At 38.0% G+C, this 21,762-nt stretch overlaps 1 protein-coding gene across 1 annotated transcript; it reads left to right on the plus strand.

Moving 5' to 3' along the window:
* Window positions 1–9,252: 9,252 nt before the first annotated feature.
* FTMT (ferritin mitochondrial) lies at window positions 9,253–10,205 on the plus strand. Its single transcript, XM_025388862.1, has one exon. It carries the CDS (start codon window positions 9,331–9,333, stop codon window positions 10,060–10,062), a length of 732 nt encoding a protein of 243 aa, XP_025244647.1. The 5' UTR covers window positions 9,253–9,330; the 3' UTR covers window positions 10,063–10,205.
* The last annotated feature ends 11,557 nt before the right edge of the window (window positions 10,206–21,762 follow it).

Here is a 21,762-nt window from a genome sequence, read left to right on the forward strand (position 1 = left end):
TCCCTTTCCACCATACTGGTGATGAGTGTGATAGCTTCTGGAATTCTATGGCACTGAAATTACTAGAATATTCACCTATTTAACTGGGACAAATACAAAGAGATACCCTGGCTTGGGCAGTATCTGTCTTGATTTAGGACTATCGTGAAAATGTAGAATTGATTGCTTTTAACTAGGTGATACTAATGTCTTAAAAGAGAAAAAGGCAGGCTCAGTTGAGTTACTTACCAGCTTAATGATACGAAAATCAGAAATTCCCTCATGGTGGAATTTAAAGGGACCCTCATGTCCTAGAGCGGGAGTCAACAAACTCCAGACCTGAGGCCAAATCTGATCCCCTATAGTTTTTATAAATGCTAAGTGAAATAAGTCAGCCACAGGAAGAAAAATACTGCATGATCTCAGTTATACGTGAAATGTAAGGGGAGCAAAAGGTAAAATATGTAGACATAGAAAATAAAACAGTGGTTACCGGGGTAGGGGGAATGAAGGGAAAATGGGGAGATGTAGGTCAAAGGATTCAAATTAGCAGATGTGTAGGATGAACAAGTATAGAAATCTGATATACAACATGAGGACTACACTTAATACAATTGTATTGCATTAGGGATTTTTGTTAAATTAGTTTTAGCTGCTTTTGTCACAATAATACTGTGAGATCACAGACGTTTTTAATCTGTTAATCTTCATTATAGTGACCATATTACTGTTTATATGTATCCCATCACATCATGTTGTAAACCTCAAATATACACAATACAATTTATTAAATAAATTATGCATTATTATTATTAGCACACAACCATGCTTATTCATTTACTACGGCTGCATTCATACTACAAGAGCAGAGTTTAATAGTCGCAACAGAGACTGGCCTGCAAAGCCTAAAATGTTTATTGTCTGGCCGTCTCTAGAAGAAATTTGCAAATCCCTGTCCTGGAGTCCGAGAGCAGCCTGAGCAGAAGAAAAGGCACAGGACCTGTGCTAGTCTGTTCTCACACTGTTAATAAAGACATACCTGAGACTGGGAAGTTTATAAAGGAAAGAGGTTTAACTGACTCACAGTTCCACATGGCTTGGGAGGCCTCACAAACATGGCAGAAGGCAAAGGGGAAAGCAAAGTCACATCGTACATGGTGGCAAGCCAGAGCGCTTGTGCAGGGGAACTCCCATTTATAAAAATATCAGATCTTCTGAGACTGACTCACTACCACGAGAACAGTGTGGGGGAACCACCCCCACCAGTCAAGATTCAATTATCTCCACCTGGCCCTGCTCTTGACATGTGGGGATTATTACAATTCCATGTGAGATTTCGATGGAGACACAGTCAAACCATATCAGGACTTGATTGTAAAAGTAGGAGAATTTCACTGAAGGCTGAATTCATTGCCTTCACCAAAATTATGGCTCTGATAGAGAAAGACTGAAACTTGAAATAGAAACATCTGGGTAAAATGCATGTAAGTTCATTCAACTGCCAGATTTTCTTATTGGCTTATTATTGAACCATATTGGCTTGCAAAAGCAGCCCACTGCTTCTTGCTGGAAGAAAGAAGCAAACCCACCTCTATCAGTGACTATGCAGAGGCATCAACAGGGCTGGTGCTAGTAGGACAATGCTTTTCCTCAAAATCGATCCACATTGCCCCTGATGGCCCCTTGTATTAGTTTCCTATGGTTGTCATAATAAAGTATCATAAACTAGGGGGCTCACATCAACAGACATTTATTCTCTTACAGTTCTGGATGCTAGAAATCCAAAACCAATGTATCTATTGGCAGGACCATCCTCCTTCCAAAGACACAAAGGAAGAATTCTTCCTTGCCTGTTATAGCTTCTGATTGTTACTGGCAATCCTTAGTGCTCCTTGGCTTGTAGATGCATTGCTCTAATTTCTACCTCTGACTTCACATGGTCTTCTCTCCTCTGTGTCTATGTGTCTGTCTAAATTTCCCTCTTCTTATAAGGACATCAGTCATTGAATTAGTATATACTCTAAGCCAATAATCTTATTTTAACTTGATTATGTCTGCAAGGATCATGTTTTCAAATAAGGTCACATTCACAGGTTCTGGATGGACATAAAGTTTGGGGGGATATTATTCAACCCAGTCACTCTGACATCAACAATTAGGCATCCATCATTAAGCATGGCCCAAACAGAGAAATACTGATGCCAACCCTGCTGTGAAATAGAAGGTTTATACTTAGAGGGAGTTACAAATCTGATTAATATATACTGGCATCAACTGAGACAGAATGCTTGGGAGTGGATCTTGAGGGAGTAAACTGTGGCAGAGTGGGGAGGAGTTGGAATATAAAGTTGTGTGAGAGTAGGAATTGGCCAGGCATGGTGGCTTATGCCTGTAATCCCAGAACTTTGGGAGGCCAAGGTGGGCAGATTGTATGAGGCCAGGAGTTCGAGACCAACCAGGCCAACATGGCAAAACCTGTTCTCTACTAAAAACACAAAAATTAGCCAGGCATGGTGGCACATGCCTGTAGTCCCAGTTGCTTGAGAGGCTGAGGCAAAAGAATTGCTTGAACCTGGGAGGCGGAGGTTGCAGTGAGTTGAGATCGTACCCCACTGCACTGCAGCCTGGGCGACAGAGCGAGACTCTGTCTCAAAAAAAAAAAAAAAAAAAAAAAAGCAGGTTTTGTTGATGTGGGGGCACTTTTCCCCTGACTAAAGATTTAATTCTCTGACAAGAGTCCCTAGAGAAAATATTAATACACTGCTGGATGGCTCTTTGAAATCTTCAAAATCTGTTACTACATGTTAAATGATACAGAAATAGCAGAACTGCCTGTGCAGAATTGAGGGAGAGATCAAGTTCAGAAAATGAGCATGCTGGAATGCATTTACTGTATAAGGCCCAAGAATCCACCAGATGACCACATTCCTTAGATGGCCAGAGTACACCGTTTACACAAGGCAAAAATGAATGTGATAATGAACGAGTCATGAACAGCATTCAGACGGTCAGTTATATAGGCCAGGACTAATTATTAAAGATGCTGTTATGCAGAACTATGTTCTCTAGTATCAACGAGTATGACAGGATTCAGAATAGCAAGGCCAGATAACAGCATTTATCCACCAGAGAGAGGTAAGTTGAATTTACCAAATAGCCAGAAGATCAAATGGCAACCAGGGGCATTGACCTGCCAACACCTATGGTAATGCCTATTGACCATGCTGTTACTAGTGGCAAGACAAGTGAGTAGCCAGATCGAGATACATGATAATAATAAAAAGGGGTCCAGAGTGGATGATGTCAGCTGCCTCAATGGAAATTTATAATCAGTTGTCTAGTTTCCAGACATCATCCAGTTCTTTTTTTTTTTCCCTTTCTTTTCTTTTTTTTTTTTTAATAGAGACAGGATCTCACTATATCACCCATGCTGGTCTCAAACTCCTGAGCTCAAGCTATCCTCCCTCCTCAGCCTCCTAAAGTACTGGGATTACAGAAAAGAGCCACTGTACCTGGCCTTTGACATGAGCCAGCTCTCACACCCAGACATATCAATCGAACATGTTTCTCCCTGCAACTCCTCAGCAAGTAGATATAGCTGTTTTGTTTGTTTTTGAGACAGGGTCTCATTCTGTCACCCAGGCTATTAGTGCAGTGGTGCAATCACAGCTCATTGCAGCCTTGAACTCCTGGGCTCAGGCAATTCTCCCACCCCAGCCTTCCAAGTAGCTGGATAGATATACACCACCAAGACCAGCTAATTTATTTATTTATTGGAGATATGGGGTTTCCTTATGTTGCACAAGCTGATCTCAAACTCCTGATCTCAAGCAAGCAATCCTCCCTCCTCAGCCTCCCAAAGTGCTGGGATTGCAGGTATATGTAGTTTGGATTAACTTTTTCCTTTCCTAAAAGGACCTATGGGCATTTGCTTGTGTAATAATACACTGGATAAAGAAAAGTACTCAGTTCTTTGAGGATTGTTGGATACAGAGTCCAACTGATGCTGATATCCAGAAACCCAGAGCACCACCACAGCCCATTATTACAGTAAAGGTAGAGGGAAGACATGTGACAAATGAAGTCCTTCCCCACGGTTATCTCACTGTGGATACAGTATATCCATGGACCTACCAGTTGCCATCTTCTGAGTTCCTAAATGCATAACTGGAATGAATATACTTAGCAGGTACCAGGACCCTCACATTGATTCCTTGACATATGGAGTAAAAATGTCCACAGAAAACTCAAGAGGAAGCCCCTGAAATATCCCGTTCATCAAAGTTATTCAAACTAATGAGTTCCATATCCTGTTTGGAATGCCAGAGGTTAGTTTTACCCCTAAAGAATTAATGAGGCAGGGGTGTTGGTTCCCACTCTTCACCATTTAATTCACCAAGTAGACTCTGCAAAAAACAAAAGAATATTAGTGAAGCATGGTGGACTGTCCAAGCAGTATCCACAATCACAGCTGTTATTCTGGGTGTGGTGTCTTTACTAAAACAGACCAACTAAGCCTCCAGTTCATGGTATGTGAATTTTGATTTGGGTGCATATGTAATTTTCAGTATTCTTCATGAAAGCATCTGAGGTAGTTTACATCCATCTAGGATGGGCAGCAGTATATATTCACAGTCTTGCTCCAGAGATATGCTAACTTGCCTGCTCTCTGTCATGATAAATCTAAAGACAACTGTCTCATTTGAACATTCCACCATATTGGAATGATGACACTAAGTTAATAGACCTAATAAGTGAAAAAGTACTCTGGACAGTCAGCTAAGAGGGTGAAAGGTAACCAGTGACTGGAATATTGGTGAAGTTTTAAGAATCCAGTGGTTTAGGAAAAGCCAATATCTCTTGCAAGGTAAAGAGTTACTGCACCTTGCACTTCCATTCCTAAATGAATAAAATGAATGAATAAAGCAGAATTTGCTAGACTTCTTTTGGTTTTAAAGGCAGTACATACTACACTTGGGAGTTTGGTTCTGACTCATATACGGTTCTTACCTAAAAAGTTCCCAGTTTTCAGTGGACCCCAGCCTAAGGCAAAGAAAAGTACTCCATAGCTGAGTCCAACTACTCTCTTCAGAATTCTGAGACTTCCTAGTGATAACAGAGCAATACATATGTTATATGATTTTTCTTTTCCCAAAGAGTAGAAAACAAACCCTCTATTGTTTTCTATTCAAAACCCTCAAATATTCCATTAACAGCAAGTGCATAATCCATAGTGATCAATGGACTTATCTCCACCCTGGCTTCATCACATTACAGGCTTCTGACAGCAAGCAATTTTAGAAGGGACCAAGGTCAGTAATGAAAATGAAGAGTTGTGTACATGACTGACTTTGTTACATAAAAGAGAATTTTTTTAAAATGAGAAAAAGAGAAAAATGTCTTCATTACAAATGCAAATATAAAGGGATCAAGTTACTTTCTACCTTTTTTCATTGTTTATGACTGCTCCCATCTATTAATGTAAAAGAGTAGCATATTCTTCAAAGATTTTTCAAGGTATTTAAATTCTAAAAAATATTTAGTGTTTAAAATCAAGTGCTTTCAAGTAAAGAATATAATAAAATGTGATCTACATATTACATAAATCAAAACATGGCTTAATAAAAAAATCCACATTCATATAGTTAATTTCCCATTGGCAAAGCATTTTCACATATATAATCAATGATTGTCTAATATATCTATAAAGGAGAAATAAGTGAATACTGTTATTCCTTTGGAGACTGAAACCACCAAGTACAGAGGTTTTCTGCAAAGCCTCCAATAATTTAAAGTGAAGATATCTCCTGATATACTTTATAAAATGTATTAGGCTCAACTGGTATACCATACAAAATAAGAATTTATATTCTAATTTATTTGGACATTTTAAAGCATTTATGTGTGTTTATTTTTTAATATGTGTCAAGCTGTAGGCTGGGGCCTGGGGATTTTAAAATGAGTAAATAGTAGGCTCTGCCCTTAAGAACACATACATACACACATGTATATACAAGGAATTATAACATAATACAATATGCTCTTGATATAAGCAAAGTACTTAACCAAATACAAAGTAATGATTAATTCTGAATGATACTATGTAAGACTTTACAGAAAATGTAATATATTTGATGAGACAGTTAAAGGAGGTTGGAAAGATGAGTTCTGGGTGCGAGGAAAGGCAAGTGAAGAAGCAGAGAGAAATTCAGAGAAGCCTAAAAGCTTAGGGTGTTTTAGAGGAAGAGAAGAAGACATTACAACTAAGAAAGAAATGAGTTGTGAAGAGTGGTGGGCAATCATCTAGGTTTGTATTTTTTTTAGAACATTAATTTTACTATAAATACTAGAAATCAAAATGCCCATAACATAAACATAAGACCTATCACATCCTCGCATTTTCAAAGTCTAGCAAATTATATGACACATTTTGTAATATGAAGAAGAAACACTTTTGACAAATTAACATAATATTTAAATGTGTATTGTATTTAATGGCATTTCTGCATTACGCTTCATGTATTACATTTGTTTTACATCTATGCATTTTATTACTTAAGGGATAAACATTTATATGAAGAACATCAATTTTCCGAAAACGCTAGTAGCAGCAGTCAGCATTTACTACTATTCTAAACAATCATTTTCATAACCTCTCTTTAGGGAACTACATTTTAAGAAGAGAAAAAATGGGGGAAAAATAAAAGTAAAGATGGTGTGGAGAAGTGAAAACTAGTGAGAAATTGCCTGGCGAATATCAATCACCTTCTAGTAGCAAAGTTTAAGTGCAACTAGATCTTAAGCATCCCTTTTATTTACAGCACCTTTTAAGAAGCTATATGAGAGCAGAGAGCTTACTAGTAAACTACAAGTTTGACACTCCCATAAAATACAAGAATTTTCACCTCACTACCCATACATAATAGCAACAATATAACATCTGTAAACATCCTTTGTAAGCTGTAAAGGTCTTTTCATATTCAATAACAATAACACTTGCTTACTGAATAATTAAGACAATTAATTTTTAATAATTAAACAGGAATTATCCAATAAAAACTATTAAAGGGTATTCCAAGTGCTTATCCTGTGTCAAGCACTGTGATAAATGCTCTGTATGCATTCTCTTATTTAATTATTTCAACCACCCATGGGAGATAAGTAGTTTCCTCAATTTACAACTGAGGCAACTAACCTAGAAAGACAATCTGAGCTGACCAAGGAAATAAAGGAAAGTAACATAGAAACAGTAATATACAGATAACATAAAGAAGACTTGAATAGAAACAGTACTATTATCAAAGACCCAGATAATAAACATAAGAATCAAGCAATCATAACAAAAACAAATAGCTCAATATATAAATGGACAAAGATTTGAATATACACTTCACCAAGAATATGTGGTTGACAGAAGGCAGGTGCAAACATACTTAGCATCAGTAATCATTATGGAGATGTAAATTAAAAACACATTGAAACACCAGCACACATTCATTAGAAATTTTTAAATTTTAATTAAAATTAAATGACTGACAATACCATGTGTAAACATAAAATGTGAAGGAACTTGAACTCTTGCACTCTGCAGATGGGAATGTAAAATGGCATAATCACCTTGGAAAACAGTTTGGAAATTTCTTTAAAAATTAAACATATACCTATCATGTAATCCAGCTTTTCCTACAAGGTATTTTATCAAGAGAAATGAGAGCATCTGACCACAGAAAGACTAGTACAAGAATGTCTATAACAGCTTCATTTTAATAGCCACAAACTATAACAACCAAAATATCCATCATCAGATGAAAGGATAAACAAATTATGGTATATCCATACAATGGAATACTACTCAGCAATAAAAGGAACTACTGAAACAAGCTACAGTATAGATGGATCCTAAAATAATTATGGTGACTAAAAGAAAGCAGGTACAAAGGAACACATACCGTTGACTCTATTTACATGAACTATATGCATCTGCAGTTTATTGTATGTCAATTATATAAAGCTGTTTTTATATAAAGCTGTTTTCTATATAAAGCTGTTTTTGTATGTTTATATTCACTTTCGTGTGTCTGTAATACACGTTTTTCATTTTTTAAAACCTCTGAGTATTACCATCAACATTTTAACAATAGTAATCTCTGGGCAGAAGACGAATTAGGGTTGTTTTGAATTTTCTTCTGTGTGCTCACCCTTATTTTTTCAGTACCCCACAAAAATTACATAAATACTATTTTAACACTAAATGCTATTTAAAGTTTAATTTTTAAAGAGCCATTTTTACAAGGATATAATCTCTGCATTAACAAAAGATAGGAAAGTACATATTTTGAGTTCAGAGGCATTTTATTCCTCCTAGGGTTTCTACGGCATCTCTTTTTTTTTTTTTTTTTTTTTTTTTTTTTTTTTTTTTTTTTTGAGACGGAGTCTTGCTCTGTCTCCCAGGCTGGAGTGCAGTGTCGCGATCTTGGCTCACTGCAAGTTCCGCCTCCCGGGTTCACGCCATTCTCCTGCCTCAGCCTCCCGAGTAGCTGGGACTACAGGCGCCCGCCCCCACGCTCGGCTAATTTTTTGTATTTTTAGTGGAGACGGGGTTTCACCGTGTTAGCCAGGATGGTCTTGATCTCCTGACCCAGTGATCCGCCCGCCTTGGCCTCCCAAAGTGCTAAGATAACAGGCGTTAGCCACAGCGCCCGTCCTATGGTATCTCATTTCTTTACAATGAAGATACATTTTATATTTAAAAATAAACTATGCATGTATTTTAAAAGAAACAGTCTTAAAAATGTGCCCACTATGCTGGCAATTGTTTCCATACTTACATGTTAAGCAATCAGTTAATTTATGTACACCTGCTTTGGATGTGGACCTTTATTCTCACAGGTAAATGGTGACTTTTGGTTCACCCTTTTCACTGTGTTGCCCATCCAACTCTTGGTCCTTATGAAAAGGTCAGAGAAGAAGGGGGAGTACAGCTTGGTCCCTTCTTTGGGAAGTCCCAGTGCCTACTCTCCTGACAGCCTTTTTCAAGCAGGTGTAATCAGTGACAATCGCCAAAGAGCAGAAATCTCGTGTCGACGGTGGGGGCGAATGTTCACGGAATCGTGACTGGGCATCCGCGCTCGCCTCCGCCTGGGCGGCGCCCCACGCAAGTCCCCAGCCACCCCGGCGGCGCTTCCCCGGCGCCCTCCGCGTGGAACCCTGCGCCTCTGGCAGAGAAGGGGCGTGTGACGCAGTCGCCGTTGCCTAGGGCCACATTCTGATCGGATCTGACGCTTCCAGATCATCGGATCTGAGGCCCGAGAGGGCCGGCCTCAGTTTCCCCACTTCCAAGGAGGCGGCGCTATGCTGTCCTGTTTCAGGCTCCTCTCCAGGCACATCAGCCCTTCGCTGGCGTCTCTGCGCCCCGTACGCCGCTGCTTCGCGCTTCCGCTGCGTTGGGCCCCGGGGCGCCGCCCCTCGGATCCCAGGCCGATCGCCCCCCGCCGCCCCCTGACCGCAGCCGCATCCTCCGGGGACCCTACCGGTCCCGCAACCGGCTCCTCTCGGGTGCGCCAGAACTTCCACCCCGACTCTGAGGCTGCCATCAACCGCCAGATCAACCTCGAGCTCTATGCGTCCTACGTGTACTTGTCCATGGCCTATTACTTCTCCCGGGATGACGTGGCCTTGAACAACTTCGCCAGGTATTTCCTTCACCAGTCCCGAGAGGAGACAGAGCACGCGGAGAAGCTGATGAGGCTGCAGAACCAGCGAGGAGGCCGGATCTGCCTGCAGGACATCAAGAAGCCGGACCAGGACGACTGGAAAAGCGGGCTGCATGCCATGGAGTGTGCTCTACTCTTGGAAAAGAATGTGAACCAGTCGTTGCTGGAATTGCACACTCTAGCCTGTGACAAAGGTGACCCCCATTTGTGCGACTTCCTGGAAACCTACTACCTGAATGAGCAGGTGAAGTCTATCAAAGAACTAGGTGACCACGTGCACAACTTAGTGAAGCTGGGGGCCCCGGATGCTGGCCTGGCGGAGTACCTTTTTGACATACATTCCCTTGGAAATGAAAACAAGCAGAACTAAGCAACGGGCTGCCTTCCTCCCACGTCATTGGGTTCAAAGACCAGAGTCAGCTGTCTCCTGCTTTCTTGCCCTTAAAATCACCTCCATCTTTATATTTTTCTGTTATACTATTCTTGCAATAAAGTGATTTGTAGAAAAAAAAAGGTTTTGCCCATGTTTAACAAGGACTTTTTATTAATCATCAAGACACTTATTTTCCCAGCTCAAAGAATAGCCCAGATAACTATGGTATGAAAAGGACTCCAAAAAGCTACTGAAAGAGGGTGCAAACTAACGTTCTCCAGTTGCCAAGTATTATCAGAATATGAACCTACACTTAAATTCTGTGATTTTTAATTCAACAAGTGCCTGCTATATTCAATACCTTATGCAAAACGCTAAAGTGGGAAAATGGATAAAAGTATACAAATAACTATAAGTGAAGAATATTTAGTACTGTGAATATCATACATGCAAAATGCTATGACAGCTTTTGCCTTTTCCCATGGTGTCCCAAGAAGCAGTACAGTCTGGAGATTGTTTTTTAAAAGAATTCATAGTCCAGTTTGGGATAAGCTACATGAATTATCAGTGCTGGTCTTGGAAAATCACAGCATATATTAACATTTTAAGGGCTCTGGGACATTTTGCAATTAAACAATAAATATAAAAGCTTGAATTATTTTTGTTTAGCTCAGTGTTTTCCAAACATATGCAATCTCAGTGTTTTGTTCTTTTAATGTCAGTAGTATAACAAACTAGATCTGATTCCACACTCCATATACTTCACCACTGAGTCTCTCTTTTAACCTGCCAAGAAGAGTGAAAACACTGCATAAAACACCTTTCTGTGGTCTTTACAATGGACAGAAAAGAACATGGGGGTTAAACAAAAGTCAAGAAGGGATCCAGAATAAAGGAGGCATCTAGTCAGATGTTTTCTTTAGTCATGGAAGTGAGGAGGGGAGAGTCCAGCATTGGAATAGACTAGAACACTGAGTGGTGATTGGAAAGATGGGCTGGGGCAGAGTATAGAGGTGAGAAGGGTTTGGGCTTAACTCAGGGGACAAAGGCAAGGACTTCAAAGGCTCTCAACAGAAGAAAACAGTGCTCGAAGTTGAGCAATCTGAAGCTTAGTCTGGTTATACAGAGTAAGAATCTGAAAACAACCGAAATATCCCTGTTAGTTTGGGTTTTCTGAGACACAGATGCCAAAATGGGATTATGTGTACAAGAAATTAGGGGAAACAGAGCTCTGAGAGAAAATGGAAAAGGAGCAAGTGGGAGAAGCAGGGAGAGCCTTCAGACTTCATGCAAATGTAATCCCCGGGGGATGAAGAAGGGAAGTTGTGCATATTTCTTTGGAAAGGTCTGCAAGACTGTCAGGGAGGCCTCAAGTCAAAGTCACTAGTCAAAGGAATCCCAAGTCTCCAAGAAATGAGCCTAAGTACCTTTCCTGTATTTAGGTATTGACTGGGAGGTATAGACTTGCAGCAAACCAAGTAATGAATCAATTTCAGAGAACGGCAGCTGAGGCTCTTGGCAAATTGTGCTCTCTGCAGTCCAAAACCTGAGAGGTACTTGCATATTATGGCACAAGTTCAACAAAATGACTTAGATTAAAACACCAAACAGTGTTTTAGATTAATACACATAATATTCTGCAGTTATTGTTAAATATGATTTTGTACAAACACCTTATGGTGTGTATAGAAATTCTGAATGTATTATGTTAAAAATGAGGAATATTACACGATGGGGTTATATAATTCTATATGTACAATTGTAAGACAAATTATATTATATATGCATATAAAATGACAAAGTATATATACCAACAAGCAAAGCTAGAAAATTCTTTTAAATAGTGAGATTGTGGTTGATATTTATTTTCTTTAATTACATGTCTTTTAAAAATACATTTGTTATAATGGACAGTCATTATTATAATAAGACAAGAAAAGCAAAATATAAGATGGAGGGAAAAGCAATAAAGGCCAGAATTATGGTAAAACCAATGGAAAGACAAAGAGATTCTGGTGAGAGTTTAGAGGCAGAATCATTTCAATTTTGTGACCAATTTAATGACTGGAGCTAAAGAAATGAGGTATGGGAGAAAAAGTGATAGGTCTGAAATTCGAGTTATTAAAGAATAGGAGATTTGAGAATAGAGATCTCAGCAGGAGGGATAATTGGAGGTGGGGGAATGCATAATAATTTTGGTTGATTTTGTTGATCATTCTCACTTTACATTCTATTCTTAAGTGGGTCTATTTTGCTGCTCAGGAATCCTGTTATATTTCTATACAAAATCTCTTCAAGTTTTCCAGATGAGTGGTTTTCAAACTATACCTTGCAGCCCATTAGTGTGTCACAAAATTATTTACTGAGTCACTATCCATGTTTTGTGAATAAAATAGAGTAGAATTGAAGTGACAGTAAGTGAAGTAAGGGTATTGTTTCCTGAAACTCTTGTTTCAGGTGGGGGGTGTGTGTGTGTGTGTGTGTGTGTGTGTGTGTGTGTGTTCTCATGTATTTACATCCTGGATAGTGATATTTCTTATTCTGTGTTTCTGTCAAAAACTTTCAATAGCTGCTCTCCTAGATAATTATTTTACAGATTCTCTTTTCTCCTCAAATCTCCAAATCTCCTCTCCCTCCCTACTGTCAGTTGGTAATCCGCTTATTTCACTGAGAAATTAGAAGTACTAAAAGAGAACTTCACACTTTTTCATCATTGAATTAATCATAAGCTTACATCTGTGTTCACTTAGATTCTGTTCTGCTAGAATGGTTGTTGCATCAATGTTGCCTCCTTAAAACCAGTGCCCTCAATCCTAACCTCCCCACATAGGCAAAGACACAAGGATATCACACCTATGGTTTTCCTCTCTCTTGCAGCAGCTTTGCCCTCTTTATCACTTGGTCCCATGAGAATGCAAACACTGTATTATTTCTCCTCATCCTTAAAAAAATGTCACTTCTGGACTCACATTCCATCCAGCAAACACCAGACTACTCCTCTTTACTCATCTCCCTTGTACAACAAAACTTCTTGAAAAAGTTCTTCCTGTCTCCACCTTTTATTCTGCTTTCTCTTGATCCCTCCCAAGGAAGCCTGTGTCCACTACTACACTATTTATTTTCTGTCAATAAAAATAGTGACTTTCATGTTAATAAACTCAATGGTCAATTTCCCAGTCTTCCTAGAAGTACTTGTCCATTCTCTGTTGAAACATGTGCTTACTGTTCTGTATTTCAGTTGCTCTTTCTAATCTCTTCCCATCTCTCTGACCTTTAAAGCTTGGAGCGTCCCAGAGCTCAGTCCTCACATCTGGACTTCTTCTCTTCTTTATCTATACTTGTTCCTTAAAGATCTCATCCTGTCTGGGGACTTTTATTTAAATATATATTTATTAACAAATCACATGTTTTAGTTTGCTTCAGCTCATCTTTGAACTCCAGACCTACATATCTAAATACCTAATCAATATTTCCCCTCAGATGCCTAATAGACATTTCATATTTAGCATGTTCACAGTCATACTCTTTATTTCACCACCCTCCAAAACCTGTTCAACCCAGTCTTTTGCTTCGTAATGAATGGAAACTCCAATCTACCAGTTTCTATGGTTCAGTCATCCTTGACTACTCTCTTTCATATGAAAGTCAGGTCTTTCAGCAAGTTCCTTTAGGTCTTCCTCTAAAATAGATCCAGAATCTTACCACTTTTTAAAGCCTTCATCATTGCCACTTCTGTACGAGCTCTCACCTTTTTTTCCATTATTACATTTTATGTAACACTCTTTGTTTTTGTTTAATTTAGTCTTCTCTGCAATCCAAATATGTCATACTTTTTACAGATCTAACTGCTTTCACACCTAGGAACATTCTGTCATTTCTTCACAAAGCAGCCAAAGTGTTCCTTTGCAAGTGTAAGTCATTTATTGTTATTTCTTTGCTCAAAACTCTCCTATACCTTATTTAATTTGGAGAAAATGTCAAGATCAAGATCCTTACTACAGTCCACAAGGTGCTTTGTGATATGAGACCCTAAAATCTTTTTGACCTGATATTTCTATATGTACGCTGTGTGTGTGTGTGTATGTGTGTATGTGTGTTTAAGAGGTGGTAAGATTATATTATTCAATATGCATACAATAATATATACTATATGCAATATATATAATATATACTATGTACAATATACATATACTAATATATGTATACAACATAATACTGTGTGTATATTGTTTGTATACACATGTATATTGTATGTACTCTATGTATGTTGTATATATATTGACCTCACTATTCATATGTATATGAACATATGAATATGATACCTTTTTGATCTTAACATTTATATAGATATATGAATAGTTAGGTCAAGATATATCATTATAACTCTTTCCCCAGGCCTTTCTCTCTTTCTCCCCACTCCCTCTCTCTCAATCTCTCTCAATATCGAGGGCATCTACGTTGTTTCTCTATATTGAGAGAGAGAGAGAGAACAAGAGAGAGCATGTCTTCTGCTTGCTTTACTCCCATCACATTTGTCCCCAGGACCTCAGGTTGTTCACTGTGTAAGAATATTTCACCCCCAAACATGAACGTGGTTTTCATTCTAACTTCCTTTGAATTTCTGATTAAGTGTCATCGTATAGAGAGACTTCACTGATTATCAGTCTAAATTTGTGACTACATTTCCCATCACTCTCTATCTTCTTACTTGATTTGCTTTTTCTCCATAGCACTTACCACCACTGGACATCTTTTGTATTTGCTTGTTTCCTTCTCTCACTAGAGTGTAAGTTCTGCAGAGCAGGGTCTTTTTTCTATTCACTACTCTTTTCATAGCTCCAGAGTAGTAGCTATCTCTTAGTAGGTTCACGATAAATATAAATGAATGAATGAGTGAGTGAGTGAATGAATAAAGATATCTAGAAACCAGCTGGAAGTGCTGATATGGGTCTTTCAAAAAGTATCAGAGAAATGAATCTGGAAGTTACTCATATAAAGTTGTTAAGTAAAACTGTGAAAAAGCTGAACTGACAAAGGAAACAGGAGACAAAAGAGAAACAGAGGAGAGGGGTCCAAATATAGAAACATAGAAAGTTGAATATCTCTAGATTTAGGGGAGATTCAATAAAGAACTCATGAAAGGATACAGAAGAGGGAACACTGGACTTGGAAGCTATAGATGACAGAACTTCTATCAAATGCTGCAGAGCTTAATTGGATTACGGATTCATAGGAATTGGCCATAATAAGTCATTGATTATTTTAGAAGAGGGACTTTAAGAGTGGTGGTAAAATAAATGAGGTGGCGAACATAGAATTCTCCTTTGAGTTTTTTTTTTTTTTAAATAATTGAAGGGGAAAGAGGGTAAGGATGGCTGTGCACATTATTAGGCTAAAGAAATAAGCCAGCAAAAGGGAGAAACATGAGAGGCAAGTGATAGATAGAGAGGTTCCGTGGAAGAACAGAGCACAAGATAAAAAGCTTAGGTGCAACCTGGAAGAACATGTCATTCCAAACTAGCCTGCATGAACGAGGGAGGAAGTGACAGGTTTTAAATGAGAAAAGGGCACATTTAGGGTGCTTACATAGGTTGAGCTCAAACTTCTAAATAAAGTATCAAATTAAATAATTGACTAAGATATGGCTATCTCTATACAGAAATATTTCAATTTTATGTATCAGGTATTATTACAAAAATAACTCAATATAAGTTATTTTATAGATAGGAAATAAGTCTTTACCCTATGTCTAAAATTTAAAACAAATACAGAAGCTTTCACAATTGAAAAAATATGTTCCTGGAATTAAGCAAAATGGAGGATATATTTCTAAAGAGAAACCTAGTATGTGAAAGAAATGACTCCAAACCCCTAAATATTAGAATAGATTGTACAACTTTTGAACATAAATACCCAGTGATACCAAGATCCAAGGCCTTCAGATTTGCAGAAAAATATATAGTATATTCCCCTAACATTAGTAGCTCTTGAAAAACATCATCCTTCATATTCAATTGTTAATGAGGTTTTGTGTAATTCATTTAAAGGATAGAGGTTTCTTGGAGAAGCCCTTAAAATACACTAAAATGCACTCCAAGATCTCCCAGAACAAAGAGTGTGTGTGTGTATGTGTGTGTGTGTGTATGTGTGACCTGACTTTTTAAAATTTTGAACATGAACTTCAAGCTTTCTGCACTTGGATAAAAGGCAAGAGAAAACATTCAGCACCTCGAATGCAACAAAGACAAGTGAGAGGAATGCATGGTGAAGAAAAAGACTCCCTCGCAAGACACTTCTCCACTCCCTCCAAAACTGCACCAAGAGATGTATTCAGAAAATAGACATCTGGGAAACATGCACAATTGCTAAGCAGAACTGACAAGTGTATTATCTCTGCTTACCACAGGCTGTTAGCATAAACTGTCAAGCAGCACTCAGGTAATAACATCAGTAAAGTACACAGGCTTTGAGGTGTGTTTTTGAGCTTTCCTGGACTTCATATTTCTATTGTGCATGATTAAGACACTTAATAGGTATATTTGTTAATGAAGAAATAAATGAACAAATGTGTGTGTGCATGCATAAATGCATATATACTGAGTATCAGATGGAATTCCAATGCCCAACAAAGAGTGGGACTGTGTGGCAATTCTGGAGAACAGACACAGACGTGCACTCAGGGTTGGGCTTCTTCCAAGCAAGCTGGCCAATTTCCCAGCAGAGATGATGGCCAAATATTCTCTTGAGAAAGATATCTAATACTTTTGGAAATACCTTAGTTTCTCTCAAATGCCCTAAGCACCATATTTTCACAGATTGAAATAGCAGAAAAAATTTCCAATACCATAAAAGGATTGCTAGACTACTGAATTGTGATTGCATAACCTATATGCAGATCATAGGCAATGTAATCTAGTCATTAAGAGCTTCCCCTTGAGAAGGCAGAATACCTACATGAGAGTAGCTACTCCACCACATACTGACTGTGTGATTTTGGGAAAAAGAAGTTAAACTGTCGGAGACTGATTTTTCTCCACTAAATAATAACCTACCACAAAGTTTATGGTGGGGATTAAATGAGATAATGCATATATAGTTCACACATTATCTGGTGCCTAGAAAATACTCAATAAATATTAGCTGCTTTAGAATTTGTGTTTTAAAGGGAGAGAAAGTGATGTGAATGTGTTTGTGATATTTTTGCTTATATATGCATAAATTATCTCTAGAAGGATAACGTCAGTTATCCTAAATGAAAAGAATGGTAGTCAGGAAAGGGAACACAGTAAGACTTTTTCATTGTATAGCCTTTAGTATCTCTTGAAGTGTTAATCCCCTGAATTTATTACCTATTCAAAAACAGTAAAATTTAAATATAGCAAATAAATTAAAAACTGCTGTTAATTTTACTCACTTCTAAACAGCATAAATATACTGCACTTCACTATAATATATTCCCACACTAAATTTAGAAGTAATTCAAATAACAAGTTGGAAGACTAATCAGAAGAGGACTTGTATTTCTGTTTAATCCAGCCTAAGGCATTTCCCAACATTTTTGTTTGTTTTGCTCTCCCTTTAGCCATAGATTAAAATACAGGCAGTCCTCACTTTGCATTGTTCCACTATGCATAATTTCAGTTACTATAGTTTAGTTTTATAACAGCAATACTCCAATAACATGGGTCAAACCAGCTACCACAGTATATTTACTGAGAATTAACTGCATAAAGAACCAGTTTGCTGCTAGCTCTTCAGCCCACAAATCACCATATAACCACCAGACACAGGTCATGATCAGGTACTAATCATGTCACTTCTTTCAAGGTCTGCCTGAGATTGGAGATTGGTCATCATGCATCTGTTACGGGGTTTATCCCCAGATCATAAAGTGTGTAGTTGTCTCCTTGTTTCCCAGTGATAAACCCAGGTAACATTTTATAACAATGGATAATCCAAAGAGGGAACTGGTCAAAAGAAGTAAGTGCAGCAAATAAATGAAAAGCAATCATGCAGGAAGTGAAATTGAATATTATTAGAACTTATTCACCTAAATGAGCAGTTATGACAAAAAGGATGAAAGATATACCAGAGAGGTGATGCCAGCAAAAAACTTCACATTAACAAAACTCTTGGAGCTACTTTACAACACTCGAAATACAAAAAATAACATTTTGGAAATGGATTCAGATTTAGAAAGGAGTATGACAATTTTCCAAGGCATAAAAAAGATGTTGGCTCCATGTGCTAAGTTACATTATAAGAAGAAAAGCAAGAAAAGCACTGTTCAAACTACTCTTACTATTTTTTGAAAGAAATAAAACTAATTTTTAATGTTTCAACTGTTTTAATCACAGTGTACTAAATAAATATTAGTTTTAGTATTTTTTCATTTTCCTTTACATTTATTGCCAAAAGTAAAAGAGTGTTTAGTGTTTTGACAAAAACAATTTAAAGGCTACACAAAAATCATAATTTTTTCCATGATTACTAAACTCACTTTGCATGGTTTCAACTTGCAAAGCCAAGCTGAAAGCAGTCATGCTTCTTTTCCACCAGATAATATCAACTTTATGCATCATCTTAAAGAATGTGATTTATGAACCCAACTATTATCATTAATGAAATATAATAACGTCAAATCTGTAATTATTGGAGCTATTTTCAAAATTAACACCAAAGATATTACAAATATCAGCAGTACCTGAGTTCGGTTTCTTGGTTTTTGGTATTTTATTGAAACATATGAAATATATACACAACTGGATTCAAATGGTCAAATGAAAAAAATAGTTACCCTGACTTGAGGCTAGCAACACAAAATAATAGATGGTATTTTATTTTTTCTTCTGTGCATGAGTTCAGGAGAGTCAATTCCATCATGGAAACCAAAAAAGAGTTCGATAGACTTGTTTCCAACATTTTCTTTAGAGATACATACAACATGTGTTTAAGGAATAACTTGACTATTTTAGGGTGAACTACTGTATATTATTACTGGCTACTCTGCATTTTTAAATATTTAGACACTACATATTGTATTAGTAATTTTGAAAGAGCAAAAGACATAGGTTGTTTGGATAACAAGAGGGGTAATTATGAAGAAGGAAACATGAGCAAGATAGAAATAAATGGAAACTATAACTGGAAAATTCAATTCACCAATGAATTTTAGTGACACAAAACTTCTAACTGGTAGCGTGCTACTTCCGTTCATTGCTAACTGCACACAGAGTGCATCCAAAGGAGGCAGTTAGAAAGAAGTAAGGTGCTGCGTGAACCTAGGGAGGAAAGTTGGGGGTGGAAATCTCTGAAGATGTAGTGACTGAGTAAGAAGAGGACATGAGTTCATTTCGTAACATAGGGAAACTGGTCAAGCATAGAGGAAATATCATTGCAATAAATGAAGATTTGCAGGAAGAGTTAGTGGAAATATGGAGAAAAGTTATAACTGTCAAAAGGAAAAATGAATTTTTTTTTCACAAAGTGCATCTAATTTAGTTAGAAACCTGATAATCATGCTTAACAATTTTCTTTCCCTCGACTTCCATGTCCAAATAGTTGCCAAGGTTTGGCGATTTTTACTTTCTAAATATTTCTAGATTGTGTTTGTACTCTGCATCTTTTCCACTAACACAGCTACCATGACTGCTCTCCCAGACGCCCAGACCACTGGCATAGTCTCGTAAGTTGTCTTCCCACATCTACTCTGCCTCAGTCTGCTCTCCAGACCCACTCTCTGCTCTTCTCCACCTCTCCCCATGCTTCAAGATGCTAAACTGCAAGAACATATTAATGGACCCCTGCTCTATGGAGTCCTTTGATCCCACCAAGGTATTTTTTCTCTCAGCTCTTTGTGTTCAGTGTCTCTGCAGGTTTGCAGCATCCCTGCACAGAAGCGGTGTCTTCTGTAAGGCAGCTCCCTCTACTTAGCCTCTTTGTCTCCGGGTTCCAAAAAACTCCGGTAATTCTTCCTGCATCAGGCCTGGGGAGGAATTATCCCACTCTTGGTCTCCTCTCCTCCCCATCTTTTGTAAATAGCTGCTTTATTAACACTCTCTTCAAATAATCCCACTTGACCGTGCCGTGTGTTTCCTGTCAGGATCTGGATGATGGTCTTGTCCCTGCTCTTTCTCCAACAGCATCTCTTAATAGTCCTCATCCTAATCCATACTGCTTACATTCTCAATGGCAACCCATTGAACTACCTACAATTCCCCAAGTGTGCCCTTATTACATTCCAGTTGTCTTCCTTGCTATTCACCAGCCCTAATATCCACTCCATAATTCAGAAATTTCCTCTTTCCAGAAGTTTTGATATCCTCAACTTATCATCTTCTAGTTTGTGTTTGGGCAGGCATTTTAGCTCCTAGAGCACTGTATCTATCCATACCACAATGCTTATCACTCCATGATTGCCTTTTATTTGTCTGTCTATACTACAAGCTCTGAATCACCATCTTTAATTTCTAGTCCCGAGGGCCTAATAACCTCCCTGGCACATGATAGCTATTCAATAAGCAAATCAAACTATAAAGCTGTGTGTGTAATCTAGCTAAAACAGTTCAGAGCTATTTTGTAATATATTGAAGCACAGTATATTATAAAGAAGCTTACCTATTTACCCCAACCATTTTCTTCTTCCAGTGCAGATCTTAATGAGAATACAGAGACCATAGCTAAAATACTGCACCAAGTATACAGACTGCTGCAACTGCCTCCATCAGTCATTTATCCTTCCAAAAGTAAAAGCTTTACACTCACTTCTCAATTCTCCTTCACTGAGCATTTTATTTCTTCAGTGTTGTCAAAGAAAATACAGTACATTGAAAAGTAAGGACGACTCAGAAAACTGGATTTAGAAAGGTTTCAGAAGGAGGTTTATTCAGGGAAAACACGAATGTTTCGTAGTATTCTTACTCTGATAACCGTTGCAGTGAGAGTAACATTTACCGTTTGTTTACATTATTTTATTAAAATTATTTGTTTCTTTTCTTTTATGGCTACCTCTTCCTCTCTTCTCCCCCATTTCAACCACATTATTCCTCACTCAGTTCTTTACAGGACACTATGATATTCCAACTAGTCCCCTTTCAGGACTAAAGAACTTATTTCGCAGCTTCTGGGAATGCTGACAGTTGATGGCTCACAGGCGAATCCTTCCTTTCAAGTTTTACCCTCAGCTGAAGAGAGCTGCAGGTATGACATCTTACTCCCTCCTGGGGCAGTCCACAGCCAATGACTAGTCAGTGCTGAGGGCTGGGAGGGGAAAGCATACAGAGAATATGAGGAAACAAAGCCCCCTTGCTCCTATTTGGAAAACCATGCAGGGATATTTTAGCTCCAGAGGGCCTGGTGGGACTGGTTTTTGCTGTGACTTCATCACAGCCCAACCCTCCCTAAGCTTGATCTACCCTCCTTCATTTCCCTTCAATGGTTGACACAAGGAGCACTCCCCCACTCCCCCATTCACTCCTTGAATGCCAATCTCTATCTCAGAACCTGCTTTCCAGGGAGTCGGACTGTGAGAGTCTTCAACAAGGACCCCATGTTAAAAAAAAAAAAAAATGAATTCTTCCATGCTTCCTTCTGTAACAGTTTAATCACATACACAAACATATGTAGGCATATATATGAATAAAGGTGTCAAAAATACATAAGATTTTGGCTTTTGTTAATGGGATATTATAAATTTCT

This window comes from Theropithecus gelada, chromosome 6 (genome assembly GCF_003255815.1).
Source record: "Theropithecus gelada isolate Dixy chromosome 6, Tgel_1.0, whole genome shotgun sequence".
In the NCBI taxonomy this organism is placed as follows: domain Eukaryota; kingdom Metazoa; phylum Chordata; class Mammalia; order Primates; family Cercopithecidae; genus Theropithecus; species Theropithecus gelada.